We start from the raw sequence: 21,464 nt of genomic DNA, 5'->3' as shown, positions 1-21,464 counted from the left end.
CATGGGTTACATGTATTTTTGGTATGGGGCTGCATTCTAGAGGAAGGGTCAGACCAAATTGAAATTAAAATATTTTGGACATACCTCTTGAAATAGTAATAGAAAACTGGCACTGCTGCGTGTTTCCTGCTCTATCCGTAGAGGTGTAGATGACATTCCACACTCCAGGAGAAAATCGAGCTCCAGGGCTAAAGTTACTGATTAAGTCTGGGATCTCGCCATCGTTATCTGTTGCGCTTGGCGGTATCCAAGACACTGGGGTGTCTGTTGCCTCAAGCGAGATGGATCTTTCTATGTCTCCAGGACAGCCTGTTATCAGTGGTGGGACTGGATCAGCTGGAGGGTCATAAGGTATTTTAAAAAAAGCAATTATCACATAAATTTTGATTGCTATAAAGTCATCACCAGGTCAACGTTCAGAATGACCATCTCTTGGAACAAGGACTTAAGTATTTCTAAATGTAGTTGCTTCGCTTTCTTTAATAATTATTCAAGAGTTTTAAAGATGTGAATGATAAACAAACATGTTTCAAAACTGCATTGCTACATTTTGAATGTTTTCTTCTTCACCCATCTCTTTCATATAAGATCAAAAAGTCATTTCTCTGTCTTGCACTACCTTTTATACTTAATCTGACCTATATTAATTTACTTGTGTGCAATAATTGATATGCAGAGATCAGCCAATTTCCTCTGTTTGATTTTTATCAATGAGATTAATGAAAACATTAAAATGTAGAAATGCAATTTTAGAGCATGTTAGCACATTATTCACATCTCTTTAATGAACAGAAGTTTAGATCTCTAAATTTCTAAGATGAAACTTAAGGATCTCAGCAATATTTAACTATGCCTGTTACTATAAAGTGACCTTTTTTATTTGTTATTGTTTACTATGCCAGTTGCCCTTGGTAACAACAAAAGTTGGTTGTAACGTTGGTATGGTTAAATACATAATCCCACTCTGGACCAATCAGATGACTTTCATAAAGACAGGCCAATAAATCATATTATTTAGGTATTCATATATTTCACAATTCCAATACTTACACTGAATGACATTGACTACAAAAAGACACTGGGCGGTGTTAAGAGCAGAATCGGTAAATTCAATTGTGACTGTCGTCTGGCCCACAGGAAATGAACTCCCACTGGAATGCGATGGGTTGACAACAGGTTCGATGCCCGAATTGTCGGTTGCCAGCACAAGTGGCCAGAACACCTGAGCAAATGCTTGATCCAAGTCAATAACTGTGTTGAGCGGCGAAGGAGGGCAGTTTTGAATCAACGGCGGCTCATTGTCCACTACAAACAAATGAATATTGAAATACAGATTCTGTGATGTAGCTAGCATAGTATACATGTATATCAGTGAAAAAAATATTAGCTATATCAGCTAGCATTATTTTGTATATACCTTGTATACGTAGAAATCAGATATGCATTCTAACTAATATTTAACCTCATCAGATCAGCACTCATCATTGACAGGTGATGGATTCAGATTTGACAGTAATAATATAAAACATTTTTATGAAATTTTATAGTGAAATATCTACTTTCATTATGCTGTGGATGATATTATGAATGACCAAGCCCATTTCAATATCAACTTTACGTGAATAAATGAAATGGAAAAAAACACATTGATGTTAAAGCCAAAATAGAGTAGTTGCAGTGAAACAAATTATAGATTTTTTTTCTTTAAAGTAAAAAACCGTTAAACTTAGCATCATATATTGTGACATAGATTATAGCGATGCATAAGTTGTGATATAAAGAAATGAAAACTATCTGGAAATCACTGATACATGTGGTCACATTTCAAATCATCCTTAGAAAACCTTTGCTCATTCTTTTCATTAATGCTCAATTAATTTAACCACAATCAATTGGCACATTTGAATTTTTGTTTAGATGAAGGAACTTTGGATGATAAATTGGTTGGAATCTTTAGGTTCACTTTGTGGCCTTTGACCTTGTGACACCAAATCTTATCAAATCATTGTCACTCCGTATACGTATAATCAGACCATATTGGAAGATTTCACATGATTATTAGTTATTGTTATGTTTTAATTACCACAAGATCAAGAACAGGATGGATACACAGAAGGATCTAAAAAATAATGATGGTGAAATTTAACAAAACAATAATTAAAATTTAATAGAAAAATGAATTTCATGATGGGCAACAATATATCAACAATTGCAGGATCGCCCATTCATGTACATAAAACGACCATGAAATCTGTTACAACACCCCTTCTCCTTTACCTTCTAACACAACAATAGTAAACGAGCAAATAGCAATGTTTCCGGATGGATCTCTTGCAGTGTATGTGATAGTCGTCTCTCCAAAGTTCAAAAACATAGGTGAAACACGATCAGATGTGACAGTGACAGAACCAGAGTTGTCTGTTGCTGTGGCAGAGATCCAGGTGACTACTGTCCCGCCTGTACCCACAGTAGAAGACTCAGTGAACCCTTGTGGGCACACTATCTGGGGATTAGTCGTATCAACTGTGAAGAGAAAAATACAGAGCTCTAGGACTGCATTTTGCTTAAAATTGGACAAACCATCCTCCAAAAAATTCATACACACCGGGGGCCCATTTCATAAAGAGTTAAAACTGTTGTAACTTTGCCATTATGGCAACTACCATGATAACCTTGATTCTGATTGGCTGCTGAGCCCTGTTACCATGGTAGTTGCCATTATGGAAAAGTTACAACAGTTGTAAGTACTTTATGAAATGGGCCCGAGGTCCTTCCATAGGGAACCATGTATTCAATCCAACTACCTTTTCCCAGTTTCATGAAAATTAAAGGACAACCTAAAGGTAACCCTTGCTCGTCTTTCAAATGGCTAACAAGATTTGGGAAAGTACATGTACTGTTCCATATAGAGTAAAATATGACTTTATTAGAGTGACATTTAAATTTCTACTTCTGTACCATATGGAAGGCATCACTGCAATGGTCACAATATTGCTAAGAGGACTCGCCCTACTGTCGAGTCAAACTTCTTTGTGAAACATCCTCCTGGAAAAGTTAGGTTACCGATACCTCCTCCATTAATACAAGGATGATTATTACTTTTCCTTTTTAGTGGTCAGACTCACTACTTTTTTTCATTGATGTTGGTTCTTGACGAATTTTCATCCTTGGTACAATGCAACCACATTCACGCATACAAATGCCTATTTGAAAACAACATCATGATACAACAAACCACAAGAAATCAAAGCAGCAGTCCTACCTGAATTAACAATGACAGAGAAACTGCAGGAAGCCTGATTGTTGCTGGTATCTCTGTAAGTGTATGTCACTGTCGTTGATCCCGTGGAGAAGAAAAATCCATTCTGAGGTGTAACACTGACCAGAGATACAGTAGAAAGGTCAGTTGCTGATGCAGTGCCAAAAGTAACTGTTCTACCACTCGAAGGCACTTCAACGTCATATACTTCATCAGCCGGACATGTTACTTGTGGAGGGATGCGATCCTCTGTATTGGGTAAAACAATGCAATTTCTATAGTGAAAATAATACCTGGCTAACATACAGGTAAATCACTAGGTTTTTGAAGTATACATGAATAGAAGTAATCGTAAGAAAAATAAAGACCTCATATTTACCATGGGTAGCCAATTCAGTTCCTGCGTAACAAGATAATGTTGTTAAAACCCCGGCTTAAGCATGCTCACCTCCATCGGACGTTCAAGCATTTCAATTAGACGGTTGCTATAGTCATAATCTAACAAGAAGTTTATTTGTTATACTAAAATAAGAGGGTTGCAAGTCTTGAAACCGAGGGCCATTAAGACCTGCCAAGCAATAATATGATAGCAGAGGGTAACTAGTCAAAATTGGAGCAGAGTCACTAGTCATAATGGGATTAGATGGCTGCTGGTCAAAATTTACATGCAACCCACTTTTTTTATCATGACTAACCCACTTTTTTTTATCATGACTAACAATCCTGTTATCACTTATAAGTAGCAATTATAAGGGATAACGATTACTAATAGCGAAGAGTTTCTCAAAACTAAATACACCCTCTAATATACTTGATTCTAATAACCCTCTTACTTGATTATGAATAGCAACTCTCTTTTAATATTTGATTATTATTAGCAAACCTCAAGCACCATTATGTCCTGTTTCCCTCTCCAATTAACATTAGCTTCCCTTTTGTATTTCACTTTTGTTTCAATATCAATATTTACCCTCTTATTCAATGATTTCTTAGTACCCTCTTAATTAAGACTCTCATCCATTGCCAAGCCTGTACTAGCTTAATATGTTCCAACATCAAAATGTAATGTTTATTTGTTCAGTTTAACTACAAAACCGGCAACAAGGTAGGCTAGGCCAGGACCGCCATATTGTAACCACACAACAGCAATGCGTATCCTATGTGACGTCAGTTACATCATCGTGCAGCAAATATGCAAATGATTCACATGCGAATGAGATATATATTACTGCACCCATGGCCCTCAACGTATCTTATGATTAGCAAGCAATAATTAATTGACACTTGTTCATTTTCAGAATAACAACTTAATTTTCTAATTATGATTTGCATTCCTGCAGATAAATAACCCTCATGGCAGATTTCAACCCTCCCCACCTGCCCATCCATCTTGCATTATGATAAGCAGACATTTTAAATAATGGTCCTTGTGATTTCATGAAAAAATACCCACTTTTCTTTTATGACTCACAAAATTATGTGTATGAAAACTTACCCATTATGAATAGTGGTTCTTATATATAGATTTAGCAGGAATTCTAACTAACAGTCCCAGGGCCCGTTGCAGAAAGGGTTGCATTTAAACGCAAGCAAAAAAAATCAATCGCAAGTCCCTAAAGCGCGCTGTTGATTGGTTGAAAATCAAGTTGCGCTTAATTTTTTTGAGTTGCCATTCATTGCAACTCTTTCTGCAACAGGCCCCTAATGACAAATGGGCTTGCCAAGATGTGATGTACGGGATTATGACATGGAGGATTGCCCAAATGAGACTATGGACATACCAGCAATAATGTTGATTTGAAATGAGCAAGAAGCTGTGTTTCCGCTTCCATCAGTATAGGTGTAGGTGACTGTTGTTGCTCCTGTAGTAAAGGTAGCTCCAGGTTGATGACTTGCTTGTACAAGGCTGAAGATTCCAGAATTATCACTAACCATGGGAGTATCAAAGGATACTTGTGTGGAAGAAGTGCCTAATTCAACTATTTCAGTAACGTCCGGAGGGCAAGTTACAACAGGTGGCACGTTATCAACTGTGAGTTAAGAAGTATGAAAATCAAAGACATATTGTACTAAATAATCAACAAATAATAGAGAAAAAATATTGTACTACCATCTGAGTAAAAAAAAACTTAGTACCTCACAAATCTCCAATTTAAGGAGAAAATATATCATGAATATATAATTATTTTATATGGCCTGAAAGAGTATCTTCTCCGAAATAATCTGATACCATATTCATGCCATAAGTGTTAACGCTAATTGGATAATCAGGATGCAATTATTTACTTTGATGTAAAAAGTTTGATTTGCACCAAATTAAGGCATGGCTGCAATGAAGGTATCCGGATGCCAATGATGTCATAATCCTATATGAGTTTATAGTAAACATACTTGCAAACCCCTATTTAATGAAATTAACTTGAGAATTGATACCAAAAAGTGTTATTAAACTGCACTTATTTAATTATTGAAAAATCTTCCTATCAGTTTTCTCATTGACCTGCTTCGCGATAGGAGACGCCAGGATTAAAAAAATATATCAGCAGTTGCAGGATTGACCATGTAAATAAAACCACCAATTAAATCTCTTATAACAATGTCCATAATCCATTACCTTCTATCACAACAATGGTAAATGAGCAAATAGCAATATTTCCGGAGGGATCTCTTGCAGTGTATGTGATAATCGTCTCTCCAAAGTTCAAAAACATTGGTGAAACACGATCAGATGTGACAGTGACAGAACCAGAGTTGTCTGTTGCTGTGGCAGAGATCCAGGTGACTACTGTCCCGCCTGTACCCACAGTAGAAGACTCAGTGAACCCTTGTGGGCACACTATCTGGGGATTGGTTGTATCAACTGTGAAGAGAAAAATACAGAGTTCTAGCATTGTATTGTGCTTAAAATTGGACAATATCCTCAAAGGGAGATATCCACAGAATGACAGGTCCTTCAATAGTGATCAAAATATATCCTAGTTTTTTTTTTTTAAATGAAGGCTGGTCTCAAGATAATCCTCACAAATCTTTCATATGGCTACCAAGATGTAGGAAAATGCTTTAATACATATCTGGAAAAGTATGGTCCCCTTACCTAGGCCCGTTTTGAAACTCCATTTTTGATGCACGTGTACACGGCATGTTTTTCGGTCGTGTACATGTGTACACGTTGTAAACACTGTGAGAGCGAGTTATGTTTTCATGTCGGTACGGACCCGCATCAACATGTCATGAAAAAGGGTCTTACAGCCTACGTCATGGTTTGAAAGCTTACCTGAAAAGTTTGAAGTATCAATTCACAAAAATTGGTGCAAATTAAGTTTACTCAGCTTAGCAGCGCATTAAATTAATAAAGAATGCAAAAGAATAATCAGTGCAGGGCCCTAGCTAGCGCCGACGCTCGTTGGATGCACATTTTGTATACTGTACCGTACATGCATGCACAGATCCCTGCAGAATTAAGTAGAACTGAAGTTATCGATTGATTTTCATTATTTTGTTGCCAATTTGAGGAGCATGTGTTGTGTAGGCTTGTAGCACATGTGTACGAGCGTATAACACGTAAGTTGTAGCAATGATCGCTGTCGCAATTGGTGATTCTCAAATTGGCTCTGAGTGTGATTGAGCAATGCTTTCGAGCTTTCGAGACCGGAGCAGACCCATTTCTGGTACAAAAACTTCAGTCTCCAGAATGAATGTGGATTAAATCGACGATTTTGGAAGTGAACTCACTCTAGATTAATTGAATTATATTGACATATCAGTAATTAAAACATGTGCAGTGTCTGAGAACTAAGATTTAATGTGAGACTGTGAGCTTGTTCACTGACTTTGTAATCCCATGCAAGCTTTATGCAGATGGTACAGTGTACACGGTGATGGAATTTTGTACACGTGCAATGACTTGACCGTGCGTGTATACGTGTACCAGAAACGGGCCTACCATTACCTCCTTCACTTATACTAGTATGATTATTTTTTTTTAATTTTTATTGGTCAGACACACTACTTTTTTATTAATTTTGGGCCTAAAAAAATTGTAATCCCTGGTACAAAGCAACCAAGTTTACAAATACAAAGGATTTTTTTAAGCCACCATAATACAACAAAAACATATAAATTGAAGTATCAGTACTCCTACCTGAATTAACAGTGACCAAGAAACTGCAGGAAGCCTGATTGTTGCTGGCATCTCTGTAAGTGTATGTCACTGTAGTTGATCCCGTGGAGAAGAAAGTTCCAGTCTGAGGTGTAACACTGACCAGAGATACAGCAGAAAAGTCAATTGCTGTTGCAGTGCCAAAAGTAACTGTTCTTCCACTCAAAGGCACTTCAATGTCATATACTTCATCAGGCGGGCATGTTACTTGTGGAGGTACACGATCCACTGTATTGAGTAAAACAGAGCAATTTCGATAGTGAAAATAATACCTGGTTAACATACAAGTAAATCACTAGGATTTGAAGTGCATGCATGAATAATAATAACCTCATATTTACCAAGGTTAGTCACTTCATTTCCAAAAACTGTTCACCCAGCGTGTCCTGCTTAACATGATGATATTATTATTACCAAAAGTTTAGCATGCCCAAACTGATTGGGCAATCAAGGAATTTCTTCCTTCTGGGTAACCATTAACTACATCTGGGTGAAGAGTATAAAATGACAATAAATGCAAGGCCAAAGGATTTGCACTTGAAATCAAGTCTTCAAGCAATTTTGGACATGACATACACTCATGAAATGTCAAGTAACTTCCTAACTGCAATTTCGGGTGTCGGAAATGTGATCTCAAAAGTTGCATGACACAAAAAGAGGCCATTAAGCATTTTGCATTGTAAAAATATTGGACAAAACATTTTAAGGGATGGATTCCTCTGATTTCAGCCTTCCCTGTGCTTTATAGGATTAAAAGCAACTGTTAACCTCAATCATGAAAATCAACCCTCTATACCCATTTTTACCCATAAGTGATGCTCTTATTCCTATCTATAAATAGTGACTATCTACAAGTATAATTATAACTATCAACCCACAACTTATATTATGACTGTCTGATCCTCTTATTTGGTGACTAGTAACTCTCTACTCACGTGAAAATCCATACTTTATCATTGGAACAGAAATTGAAAATCCTTCCAAAATTAATTTCGCCCAACTGATCATACAGTGTAGACCCGGCATCCACTAAGCAGCATCAGATTGACGTTGGTCTATCCCTTAAATCATTGAACGCCAAACAGGGTGGTAACTTCTCCCATATTTTAAAGACTTTTGGTCTGATCCAGCGGGGTTTGAACTCCCGACCTCCCAGTTGTGAGATGGATGCTTAACCAGACAAGCCAACACACCAGTGAATATAGTGAAACTATTCTTGTTAAGAAAAGTTACCATCTTCTCTCATTATGAATAACACCCTTCATTTATGATGCTCTTACTTGATTATGACAAGCAACCCACTATGTCCATTATAAAATAGAAATATACCCTTCTCATTTTGATTAAAGACCTGACTTGTGGCTGTGATTAGTTAGTCTGTATTACCAGTATGACTATAGTGACCATCTTTTCTCATTATGTCTTCAGGCCTTCTCATTTGATTACCACTAGCAAACCCCTTTTAATAATCAAACAAAATGGCAGAGGGTCAATTGTAAAACATAATGGGATTACAGGGCTGCTGGTCAAAAAACATGTTTACAAGCAACCTGCTTTTTTCATATTACCATTACATTCTTGTTATCCCTTATAAGTAACAACTATCTTTTCCAATTACTAATAGTGACATGTTTCTCATTACAAATAAGGACCCTCTAATGTATTCAATGTCTAATAACTCTCTTTCTTAATTACAAATAGTGTGATTATGCAAAGTTCACACCAACGGCGAATGCCGCGCTTTAAATCGGCGATCAATTCGGCGTCATTTTTTTTTACTTTAAAAAAAATCTCACGATCTCATAAGATATGTTATGCTCTGATAAGCTCTGATACGCTCTGATACGAAGTTCGTTCCCGCTTGTGCGACAAATTATTTCCCGAATCGCTACGGCTTCTCACGCTATGATGCCGATTGATGAGGATTTATCACGCTTTAAATCACGCTTTGATATGCTTTATTACTCTTTGATAAGCTTTGATGCGCTTATCACGCTTTAAATAACGCTCTGATACGATTATCAAGATCTCTTGTGCATTGATAGGGTCTGTCAAGCTCTGTTACGAAATGACAAAATTCGAGATTATGATTGCATCCCGCCACTGATCCAGAGTATATAAAGATGCAGCAGATACACGAAATCATTACATCATTGGCAGAAGAACAAGATATGGAAGTTCAATATTTACCAGACTTTGAACCATCTTATGATGTAGACATGATCTTTGTCTCTCTGCTATATAACTACTTCATAGCCCTCGAGGCAGAGGAGAGAGAAAGAACAGCAAAGACAAGAGGAGATTGAACTACCAGCAGGAGGGAGAAGACCATTCATCAGGTGCTGCTGGACCAGGCCATGGCTCACTGAAGAAAGAAGACAGCAGTATGGCCAGTACACTATCCTCTTTAACAAACAACCGCGGTTAGAGGACCCTGTTGCCTTCACAATGTTCACCAGAGTAACCCCTGGGGTATTCGATGAGATCCTTGCGAGAGTTGCACCAGTCATCCAGAAGCAATGCACCCTTTGTCCGCTGGCCTAGCAATCACCTTGAGACATCTGGCCACTGGGGACAACTACAGATCACTGGCATATGGTTTCAGATGTGGTATCTCCATATCAGAGTTGATTCCAGGAGTGTGCAGGGCCATTGTAGAGGCGTATAAAGATGAGGTCTTCAACATACCTACCACCCCTGAAGCATGGAGCACCCTTGCCCAGCAGTTTGAACAGAGATGGAATATCCCCCATGCAATTGGTACCTTGGATGGAAAGCACACAGCCATTAAGAATCCAGCAATCACAGACAGTCTCTACCACAACTATAAGGGCTTCTTCTCTATACCACTGCTGGCATTGGTAGATGCAGAGTACAAGTTCATCTGGATTGAGGTGTGAGGTAAATGACACGCGTTTCGAATGCCTAGAAGATGGGTCCATAGGGCTGCCCCCATCATGCCCTCTCCCTTGAGAAAATCAGCTTGATATTCCCTACTTCATCCTAGGTGACGATGCTTTTGCCCTGATGAGCTACATGATGAAGCCATACAGCAGAAGAGGGAAGACAGATGAACAGAGGATCTGCAACTACAGGATCTCAAGGGGAAAAGAGTGGTGGAGAATGCATTTGGCATCATGACCAACAGGTTCCGGTGCCTGTTGGGAATACTGGAACAGAAGGTAGATAACGTCACAGCGTTGGTGGAGACTGCTGTGGTGCTCCACAACCTGCTGCGGAAGAGGGTGGCGCTGGCAGCCAATGCGGTGGACCACGAAGATGAAGAGCACAGCTTCGCACTAGGGGCCAGGAGAGGTGGACCTCACTGGGAAGATGTTCCGCAACCACCTGTAAGGGGGAAACCTCGCCAATGGATGCCAGACATCAGAGAGATCATCTCTGAGAATACTTTCCAGTGGGTGCTGTTGACTGGCGACAAAGAATGGCTGGGGTGGCACTTCCTGATTGAGTCAAGAAAGACGTGGCTCAGATATTTTCAGAAGCATATGATGAAGATAAAGACTTTTGTGTCTGGAAATAAGAATATACTCCTATGTGCAGACTATGTTTATTTTTAATATAAGTTTGAAATAATTGTTGTATTATGTGTTCTTGAGAATATGTTATTATTATCATTATTATTGATGTTATTGTTGTTATGTATTTCATCTGCTTCTAAAAATTATGAATACAGACTCTATTGATTTTTTACCAATGAAAAATCAGATAATACTACTATTGTAAGTGAGGAGTGAAAATTTAAAGGAATCAAGTTGCAGAATTCGAAATTTAGACATGTGCGATTGAAGATTTTTTAAATACGCATTTTTTTGTTAAATTGATTATTACAAATAATTACAAATTGATTTTCTTACTAATTTAAAAATTAGTAAGAAAATCAATTTTATATGTGAGATAAATAACCCTTATTAAAAGAGAAAATAAAACAAAGGAAATAAAATATAAAACATTATAGAATTAAAAAATTAAATATAATAAAAAAATAGATAGAAAAAAAAAACTTTGTGGAAAACTTGGAGTTTTAAACAGAGTTTTTCTATTCATTTATTTTTTTTATTCTATTGCCTTTTCCATTTTATTATGTTTTATACAGGGTGTCCCATAAAAAAATGCCCGGTACACTTCTGGTCGGGTTTTTTTTTATTTTTTGTTTCATTGAAAAGACCAACTCTTCATTTAGTAGCTGATCCAAAAATATCAAAATCACATTCAGTGGTTTTGGGGTTATAAGTACTTCTTGCAATGGTCTGTAAGTGGTAAAATCAGGCTGAACGAATCCTTAACTGTAGGGCCTATGGGCAAAGTATCAAAAGTGGGGTCACCGCTTGGAACCAAGCTTTCTTAAACTTTGTTATGCTTTCCTACGACTCTGATAAGCTTTGTGACGGTTTGATAAGCTTTAATACGCTCTCCCCGCTTTTCTCAATCCGTGACAGATCGCCTCAAATTTTTAAACTGTTTAAAAAAATTTGGCGCTCTTGCCGAATGTCCCGAATTGCTCAAAGCTTTCTCATGCTCTATTACGGTCTTTACGCTTTAATTAAGCTTTGTTACGCTTTGCCGCCGCTTTGCACGCCGCTTTAAAGCGCCATCAAAGCGGCGTTGGTGTGAACCTAGCATTAGCAAACTTCAACTACCAACATGACTTGTGTCTCACTCCTTTCATCATGACCAATTACTATTGACCGCTTTTCTAATTATAACAGGCACCCCTCTTCTATTTTATATCTCTTTTAACATTAATATTGACCCTAACATTGAATGAATAAAGTACCCTCAAACCTTATAAAGAGTTGCAACTCTGACCCATGGCCCTCGATGTTTTTATGATTAGCAAATAATAAATAATTGACAATTTTTCTAATTCAGTATCAAACTCTGATTTTGGATTGATGATTAGCATTCCATCAGAAAAATAACCCTATAGTAAAGATTATGAATAAAAACCCTCATCTTGCATTATGAAGAAAAAAGACATTACGAACAACTGTTTACAGCAACTGATAGATGGCGCACTACATTGTGAATCCATCGAATTGAAGTGTCAGTACTCCTACCTGAATTAATAGTGACCAAGAAACTGCAGGAAGCCTCATTGTTGCTGGCATCTCTGTAAGTGTATGTCACTGTAGTTGATCCCGTGGAGAAGAAAGTTCCAGTCTGAGGTGTAACACTGACCAGAGATACAGCAGAAAAGTCAATTGCTGTTGCAGTGCCAAAAGTAACTGTTCTTCCACTCAATGGCACTTCAACGTCATATACTTCATCAGGCGGGCATGTTACTTGTGGAGGTACACGATCCACTGTATTGGGTAAAACAGAGCAATTTCTATAGTGAAACTAATACCTGGCTGATGTACATGTACATCACTAGAGAATTAATGAATAATAATAACCTCATATATTCAAAGGTTAGTCCCTTCAGTTCCAAAAACTGTTCAACCAGCAGGTCCTGATTAACATGATGATATTTTAATACCCGAAGTTTAGCATGCCCAACCTGATTGGGCACTTAAGCATTCAAGGAATTTCTTCCGTACTGTGTAACCATTAACTTCATCTGGGTGGAGAATAGAAAATGACAATAAATGCAAGGTCAAAAGATTTGTACATGAATTTGTACATATCTCAAAAGTTCAATATATGTCTCTGATATGATACGTATGTGCTTAATTTTTGAAAATTTTGTGATAAAAAATGTTTTAACTTATTGTGTACCATAGCAACAGGATAGTTAAAACCTTATCCATGGCCTATTATCACCATATTGAAGTGGTAAGTTAAACTACCAGTATGTGAAAACAGCTTACTTTCATAAAATTATAAAATAATAAAGCATATACCTGTATCTTATACAAGCATCTATCAGAAATTATGACCAACAAGATTTCCAAAAAGAGACAATGGACATACCAGCTATTATGTTGATTACAAATGAGCAAGAAGCTGTATTTCCGCTTCCATCAGCATAGGTGTAGGTGACTCTTGTTGTTCCTGTGGTAAAGCTGTCTCCAGGTTGATGACTTGCTTGTAGAAGGCTAAAGCTTCCAGAATTATCACTAACCATGGGAGTATCAAAGGATACTTGTCTGGAAGAAGTGCCTAATTCAACTGTTTCAGTAACGTCCGGAGGGCAATTTACAACAGGTGGTATGTTATCAGCTGTGAATTGAGAAGTATGAAGATTAAAGTCATACAGTTAATTGAGTAATTATATATATGTATAATCCTTAAAATACAGAAAAATTACAATTCTAATACTTTGAAACAAAGACAAAAAACTAAAATGACAAAACTCATTACAAGAACTGAATGCAACATCTTCTAATTGTATAATCAGCCTTTCCCGCCAACCAAATTGTATAGTTTTTTTCTAAATCTTTTAATCACTAGAATTATTTGATGAATACAATTAAATAAAGGAACATTGGGAAAAAAGCACGTAGAAGAATAAATTCAATCATATGAAATAATTACAAAGTTGAGAGCCCAAAGTATAGTCATTATTATTGGTCCTAAAATTCATGCACTATGCATTTTAATACAGGATGTCATTCTTCAAAAGTATTTACTCAAGTTGACACAGACTTAAAGAAAATGAACCTAAACCTAGACATAAGCCCGCAATAATACACTTATCAAATTCATCGAACAGTTTTTTTATTCATACAGAGAACAAAAACAATATCGACAAACACATGACCCGAAAATATAAGCCACAATAAACCCTCTGCAGAGGGCAATGATTTGCAAACATCTGATAGTTCAAAATCAAGGCCCTCATATAGGCAGTGTAATAAACCCTTCCCAACAAAATATTAACCATACAATCACACTTCATTATTCTAGAGTCCAGTCTAAATGAATTCAGGGTAAGAAAAGGGTTTGTTTCTTTAAATCCTTTACATTGCATGTTCTCCTCTGCCTGTTTCTGTTTTGATAACAATTTTTTCAAAAGCCTCTTTCAACTCAAATTGTTATAGAGCATGTAAAATACATTGTTTAAGACTCAAACTTTAAATCACAGGAATTACCTTGTGCTGTTACAGTGACCGTGAAGGAACATACGGCTGTATTGCCAGAAAGATCTCTGAACTCAATCGTAACAGCTGTGGTGCCTAAGGGGAAGATACCCCCGTTGTTATGCGAAAGACTGGGAACCTCAAGTTGACCAGAATTGTCAGATGCAAATACAATTGGCCATGCAACCACACCAGATGTTGCACCAAAGCCAATTTCTTCATTGACTTGAGGAGGGCAGTTTTGAATATCTGGTGGAGTGTTGTCAACTACAACAAAATGGAAATTAGAATAGAGATTTGGAAAATGACTGGAAAAAAATTTAATGCAAATTGTCTTTCTAGACAAAGTTTATATACATCTCATGACTTACTATATTTACCAGTTAGAATTATGATTGAAAAAGTCTTGTAAATGAAAGAAAGTAGAAAGATAACAAAAAAAACAAGTATAGAAGAAACAACATGAGAAGTAAAGATACTACATTTGTCAAAAATTTCTTTAAAGAATCTCTAAACAAATTAAACAAGTGGAAGGCCTCTGGCAGTCTCGCCTGCATTATGCAATTTAATATAGCAGCAGTGCTGACTTCTAAAACAGCTATTGAATAATTATTCACAAAAGAAAACACTAACATTATAATAAAATTAAATGTCCAATGACCAAAAATGACCTTAGACCATGATCAGCCGACCTAAGATGAGTGCAAAACAATCATTCATACTTGATTACCCTTACGTCTATGGTTCATGAGCTAGATCCATACACTTTCTAAGTTACTTGTATAATGCCAATTCAACAAATACTCCCAACACAGCCAGAATTCACTGACCTTAAATGACCTTTGATCTTGGTTATGTGATCTGAAACTTACACATGATATTCAGGGATACATGGTTGCTCTGTCAAAGTTGCATGTACGAGATCCATAAGACTTTTAAACTTATGATGACAATTCTATAAATACCCCGAACATGGTCAGAGTTCGTTGACCCTAAGTGACCTTTGACCTTGGTCTTGTCTCCTGTTCCTCAGGCAGATCTTTAGTGATACACCATTACAATTAGGTCTAAGTTTCATGAACTACGTCTATATACTTTCTAAGTTATGATGACATTTCAACAAGTGGAATGCCTCTGGCCGTCTCACCTGCATCACGCGATTTAACATAGCAGCAGTGCTGACTTTGAAAACTACTATAACTCGCACAAGATGTTCAGTGATACATGGTTACTCTTATTTCCACTGTTTATGAACTAGACCAATAAACTTACAGAGATAGGATGGTAATTCAACAAATACCCCCTATGTGGCCAAAATTTATTGACCTCACATGAACTTTGAACTTCATCATGTGACCTGAAACTTGGACAGGACATTCAGTGATACTTGATTAACCATATGTCCAAGTTTCATGAACTTGGTCTATATGCTTTCTAAGTTATTATGACATTTCAAAAACTCAACCTTGGTTCAGATTTCAATGTTGGCAAAGCCGCCATCGGAAAAGTGGTGTCTACATACAGTCTTGCTCTGCTATGCAGGCGAAACAAAAAGAAATTTGGGGGCTCCTATAAAGATGCTGTAATGAAAACCTAATGGTTTGAAAATCTACTCTACTGTAAACCATATACTACAAACTTTTGCAAGACTGAGTGAAAATCAATATGAAAAACGATCCCAAAAGTCATTTCGTAAGAGGGTATTTGAAATTCAGACAAAAAGTGATGTGTATTCTCAAAAGTTTCAGATCTGTCTGTGATATGATACTTACATACATGTACTACATGTATACAATAAATTCTTCCTCTTCCATCCATGATTTCATAAAAAAATTGTTTGAACTGATTGTGCACTGCAGTAACGGAATAATTGAAAAGCTAATATTCATAGATGATTATCAACATATTGAAGTGGTAAGTCAAACAACTAACAACTGAAACCTCTTTGTTTGATGAACTTAGGAATTAATGAAGCATACACCAATATTAAAGTTGCTTATACATGTAACAATCATTAATTAAGACCAACCAGATTACCCAAATGATATCATGGACATACCATACATGTAGTATCCTTTATGTTTTTCTTATTAAACAATTCTAATGTTATATCCTAGTTTCGTTATAATGAAAGCTGGTCTCAAGATAATCCTCACAAGACTTTCAAATGGCTACCAAGATGTAGTAAAATGCTTACATATCTGGAAAAGTATGGCCATCCTTACCTCCTTCACTTATACAAGGATGATTATTTTTCATTTTTATTGGTCAGACACACTACTTTTTTATCAATTTTGGGACTTGATAAATTTTCAACCTCAGTACAAAATCCCCCACTTTTACACATACAACGGTTTTTTTTTAAAGCCACCATGTTACAACAAACCATAGCAAATTTGGTGGATTCACAATACGGTGGACCAACTATCCCTTGCAGCGTACAGGCCGAAATTCACAATGCATCATGTGAAACAAGTTGATATCTGTTGCACGTGCGAGTAATACAGTAAATGCATGCATGCTATTATTCAGCACTGGCCGATGCAGCTCGTCCGGATATGGTGTTTACAAAGGTCCAGGAGGTAGGAGAGAAATTTTCCTGCATTTTTTTGCAAAAATTTAGACCGTTTTGAGGAAATTCTTGCCATTATGGTTTTTATTTCGAAGCATTAGCACTGTGCGCTACCTGCACCTGCGCGCGATGTCGACCCCACAGTTTAGACTGTTTACAGCAACTGATAGATGGCGCACTACATAGTGAATCCATCGAGTTGAAGTGTCAGTACTCCTACCTGAATTAATAGTGACCAAGAAACTGCAGGAAGCCTGATTGTTGCTGGCATCTCTGTAAGTGTATGTCACTGTAGTTGATCCCGTGGAGAAGAAAGTTCCAGTCTGAGGTGTAACACTGACCAGAGATACAGCAGAAAAGTCAATTGCTGTTGCAGTGCCAAAAGTAACTGTTCTACCACTCAATGGCACTTCAACGTCATATACTTCATCAGGCGGGCATGTTACTTGTGGAGGTACACGATCCACTGTATTGGGTAAAACAATGCAATTTCTATAGTAAAAAAATACTACCTGGCTAACATACAGGTAAATCACTAGGATTTGAAGTGCATGCATGAATAATAATAATAACCTCATATTTACCAAGGTTAGTCACTTCATTTCCAAAAACTGTTCACCCAGCGTGTCCTGCTTAACATGATGATATTATTATTACCAAAAGTTTAGCATGCCCAAACTGATTGGGCAATCAAGGAATTTCTTCCTTCTGGGTAACCATTAACTACATCTGGGTGAAGAGTATAAAATGACAATAAATGCAAGGCCAAAGGATTTGCACTTGAAATCAAGTCTTCAAGCAATTTTGAACATGACATACACTTTCAAAATGTCAAGTAACTTCCTAACTGCAATTTCGGGTGTCGGAAATGTGATCTCAAAAATTGCATGACACAAAAAGAGGCCATTAAGGATTTTGCATTGTAAAAATATAGGACAAAACATTTTAAGGGATGTATTCCTCTGATTTCAGCCTTCCCTGTGCTTTATAGAATTAAAAGCAACTGTTAACCTCAATCATAAAAATCAACCCTCTATACCCATTAGTGATGCTCTTATTCCTATCTAAAAAAGGGACTATCTACAAGTATGACTTGTGTCTCACTCCTTTCATCATGACCAATTACTATTGACCACTTTTCTAATTATAACAGGCACCCCTCTTCTATTTCATATCTCTTTTAACATTAATATTGACCCTAACATTGAATGAACAAAGTACCCTCAAATCTTATAAAGAATCGCAACTCTGACCCATGGCTCTCAATATTTCTTATGATTAGCAAATAATAGATAAATTATTGACAATTTTTCTAATTCAGTATCAAACTCTGATTTTGGATTGATGATTTGCATTCAATCAGAAAAATAACCCTATATAGTAAAGATTATGAATAAAAACCCTCATCTTGCATTATGAAGAAAAAAGACATTACGAATAACTGTTTACAGCAACTGATAGATGGCGCACTACATAGTAAATCCATCGAATTGAAGTGTCAGTACTCCTACCTGAATTAATAGTGACCAAGAAACTGCAGGAAGCCTCATTGTTGCTGGTATCTCTGTAAGTGTATGTCACTGTAGTTGATCCCATATACTTATGTGCTTAATTTTTGAAAATTTTGTGACAAAAAATGTTTTAACTGATTGTGTACCATGGCAACAGCATAGTAAAAACCTTATCCATGGCCTATTATCACCATATTGAAGTGGTAAGTTAGACTACCAGTATGTGAAAACAGCTTACTTTCATAAAATTATAAAATAATAAAGCATATACCTGTATCTTATACAAGCATCTATCAGAAATTATGACCAACAAGATTTCCCAAAAGAGAAAATGGACATACCAGCTATTATGTTGATTACAAATGAACAAGAAGCTATATTTCCGCTTCCATCAGCATAGGTGTAGGTGACTCTTGTTGTTCCTGTGGTAAAGCTATCTCCAGGTTGATGACTTGCTTGTACAAGGCTGAAGCTTCCAGAATTATCACTAACCATGGGAGTATCAAAGGATACTTGTCTGGAAGAAGTGCCTAATTCAACTGTTTCAGTAACGTCCGGAGGGCAATTTACAACAGGTGGTATGTTATCAGCTGTGAATTGAGAAGTATGAAGATTAAAGTCATACAGTTAATTGAGTAATTACATGTATGTATAATCCTTGAAATACAGAAAAATTACAATTCTAATATTTTGAAACAAAGACAAAAAACTAAAATGACAAAAATCATTAGAAGAACTGAATGCAACATCTTCTAATTGTATAATCAGCCTTTCCCGCCAACCAAATTATATAGTTTTTTTCTAAATCTTTTAATCATTAGAATTATTTGATGAATACAATTAAATAAAGGAACATTGGGAAAAAAGCACATAGAAGAATAAATTCAATCATATGAAATAATTGCAATGTTGAGTGCCCAAAGTATAGTCATTATTATCAGTCCTAAAATTTATGCACTATGCATTTTAATACAGGATGTCATTCTTCAAAAGTATTTACTCAAGTTGACACAGACTTAAAGAAAATGAACCTAAACCTAGACATAAGCCCGCAATGATACACTTATCAAATTCATCAAACAGTTTTTTTTATTCATACAGAGAACAAAAACAATATCGACAAACACATGACCCAAAAATATAAGCCACAATAAACCCTCTGCAGAGGGCAATGATATGCAAACATCTGATAGTTCAAAATCAAGGCCCTCATATAGGCAGTGTAATAAACCCTTCCCAACAAAATATTAACCATACAATCACACTTCATTATTCTAGAGTCCAGTCTAAATGAATTCAGGGTAAGAAAAGGGTTTGTTTCTTTAAATCCTTTACATTGCATGTTCTGCTCTGCCTGTTTCTGTTTTGATAACAATTTTTTCAAAAGCCTCTTTCAACTCAAATTGTTATAGAGCATGTAAAATACATTGTTTAAGACTCAAACTTTAAATCACAGGAATTACCTTGTGCTGTTACAGTGACCGTGAAGGAACATACGGCTGTATTGCCAGAAAGATCTCTGAACTCAATCGTAACAGCTGTGGTGCCTAAGGGGAAGATACCCCCGTTGTTATGCGAAAGACTGGGAACCTCAAGTTGACCAGAATTGTCAGATGCAAATACAATTGGCCATGCAACCACACCAGATGTTGCACCAAAGCCAATTTCTTCATTGACTTGAGGAGGGCAGTTTTGAATATCTGGTGGAGTGTTGTCAACTACAACAAAATGGAAATTAGAATAGAGATTTGGAAAATGACTGGAAAAATTTTTAATGCAAATTGTCTTTCTAGACAAAGTTTATATACATCTCATGACTCACTATATTTACCAGTTAGAATTATGATTGAAAAAGTCTTGTAAATGAAAGAAAGTAGAAAGATGAGAAAAAAAACAAGTAAGAAGAAACTACATGAGAAGTAAAGATACTACATTTGTGAAGAATTTCTTTAAAGAATCTCTAAACAAATTTAACAAGTGGAACGCCTCTGGCAGTCTCGCCTGCATTACGCAATTTGATATAGCAGCAGCGCTGACTTCTAAAACAGCTATTGAATAATTATTCACAAAGAGAACACTAATATAATAATAAAATTGGATGTCCAATGACCCAAAATGACCTTAGACCAGGATCATGTGACCTTGGACGAGTGCAAAACAATCATTCATACTTGATTACCCTTATGTCTATGTTTCATGAGCTAGATCCATACACTTTCTAAGTTACATGTATAATGCCAATTCAACAAATACTCCCAACACAGCCAGAATTCACTGACCTTAAATGACCTTTGATCTTGATCATGTGATCTGAAACTTGCACATTTTCAGGGATACATGGTTGCTCTGTCAAAGTTGCATGTACTAGATCCATAAGACTTTTAAACTTATGATGACAATTCTATAACTTGGTTTGAGTTCGTTGACAGAAACAACCTTTGACCTTGGTCTTGTCTCCTGTTCCTCAGGCAGGATCTTTAGTGATACACCATTACAATTAGGTCTAAGTTTCATGAACTAGGTCAATATACTGTCCAAGTTATGATGACATTTTAAAAACTTAACCTTGGTTAAGATTTTGATATTGATTCCCCCAACATGGTCTACAAAAAATAAATGATCCTTGACCTTGGCCATGTGATCTGAAACTCGCATATGATATTCAGAAATAGAAGGTTGCTCTTATATCCAAGTTTCATGAACTAGATCCACAAATGTTTAAAGTTATGATGCCAATTCCATAAATACCCCCAAAATTGCAAAAGTTCATAACCTTAAATGACCTTTGATTTTGGTCATGTGACCTGAAACTCTGGCATAATGTTCAGGTATACTTGATTAACATTTATGGAAAAATATCCAATATTGTTTTTCAGAAGCAGGATTTTACCAAATAACATATAACAAAAAGTACCATAAA

General features: G+C 36.4%; 1 protein-coding gene across 1 annotated transcript in view; it reads right to left on the bottom strand.

Annotated features, from left to right (window-relative positions):
- The window catches only part of LOC121409703 (mucin-17-like), a 172,253-nt gene that overhangs the window by 68,665 nt on the left and 82,124 nt on the right, over window positions 1-21,464 (bottom strand). The window contains exons 29-41 of the mRNA XM_041601610.1: window positions 20,008-20,262; window positions 18,886-19,134; window positions 17,254-17,499; window positions 14,474-14,728; window positions 13,353-13,601; window positions 12,497-12,742; window positions 7,401-7,646; window positions 5,874-6,119; window positions 5,041-5,289; window positions 3,263-3,508; window positions 2,278-2,523; window positions 1,051-1,305; window positions 85-336 (exon numbers count right to left, since the gene is read on the bottom strand). Of these exons, the coding sequence (XP_041457544.1) occupies window positions 85-336; window positions 1,051-1,305; window positions 2,278-2,523; window positions 3,263-3,508; window positions 5,041-5,289; window positions 5,874-6,119; window positions 7,401-7,646; window positions 12,497-12,742; window positions 13,353-13,601; window positions 14,474-14,728; window positions 17,254-17,499; window positions 18,886-19,134; window positions 20,008-20,262 (3,240 nt within the window). The remainder of the gene's footprint in view (window positions 1-84; window positions 337-1,050; window positions 1,306-2,277; window positions 2,524-3,262; window positions 3,509-5,040; window positions 5,290-5,873; window positions 6,120-7,400; window positions 7,647-12,496; window positions 12,743-13,352; window positions 13,602-14,473; window positions 14,729-17,253; window positions 17,500-18,885; window positions 19,135-20,007; window positions 20,263-21,464) is intronic.

This window comes from Lytechinus variegatus, chromosome 2, assembly GCF_018143015.1.
Source record: "Lytechinus variegatus isolate NC3 chromosome 2, Lvar_3.0, whole genome shotgun sequence".
Classification (NCBI taxonomy): Eukaryota; Metazoa; Echinodermata; class Echinoidea; order Temnopleuroida; family Toxopneustidae; genus Lytechinus; species Lytechinus variegatus.
The sequence above is the reverse complement of the archived record's forward strand: the minus strand, read 5'-3'. Positions and strand labels throughout refer to the sequence as shown.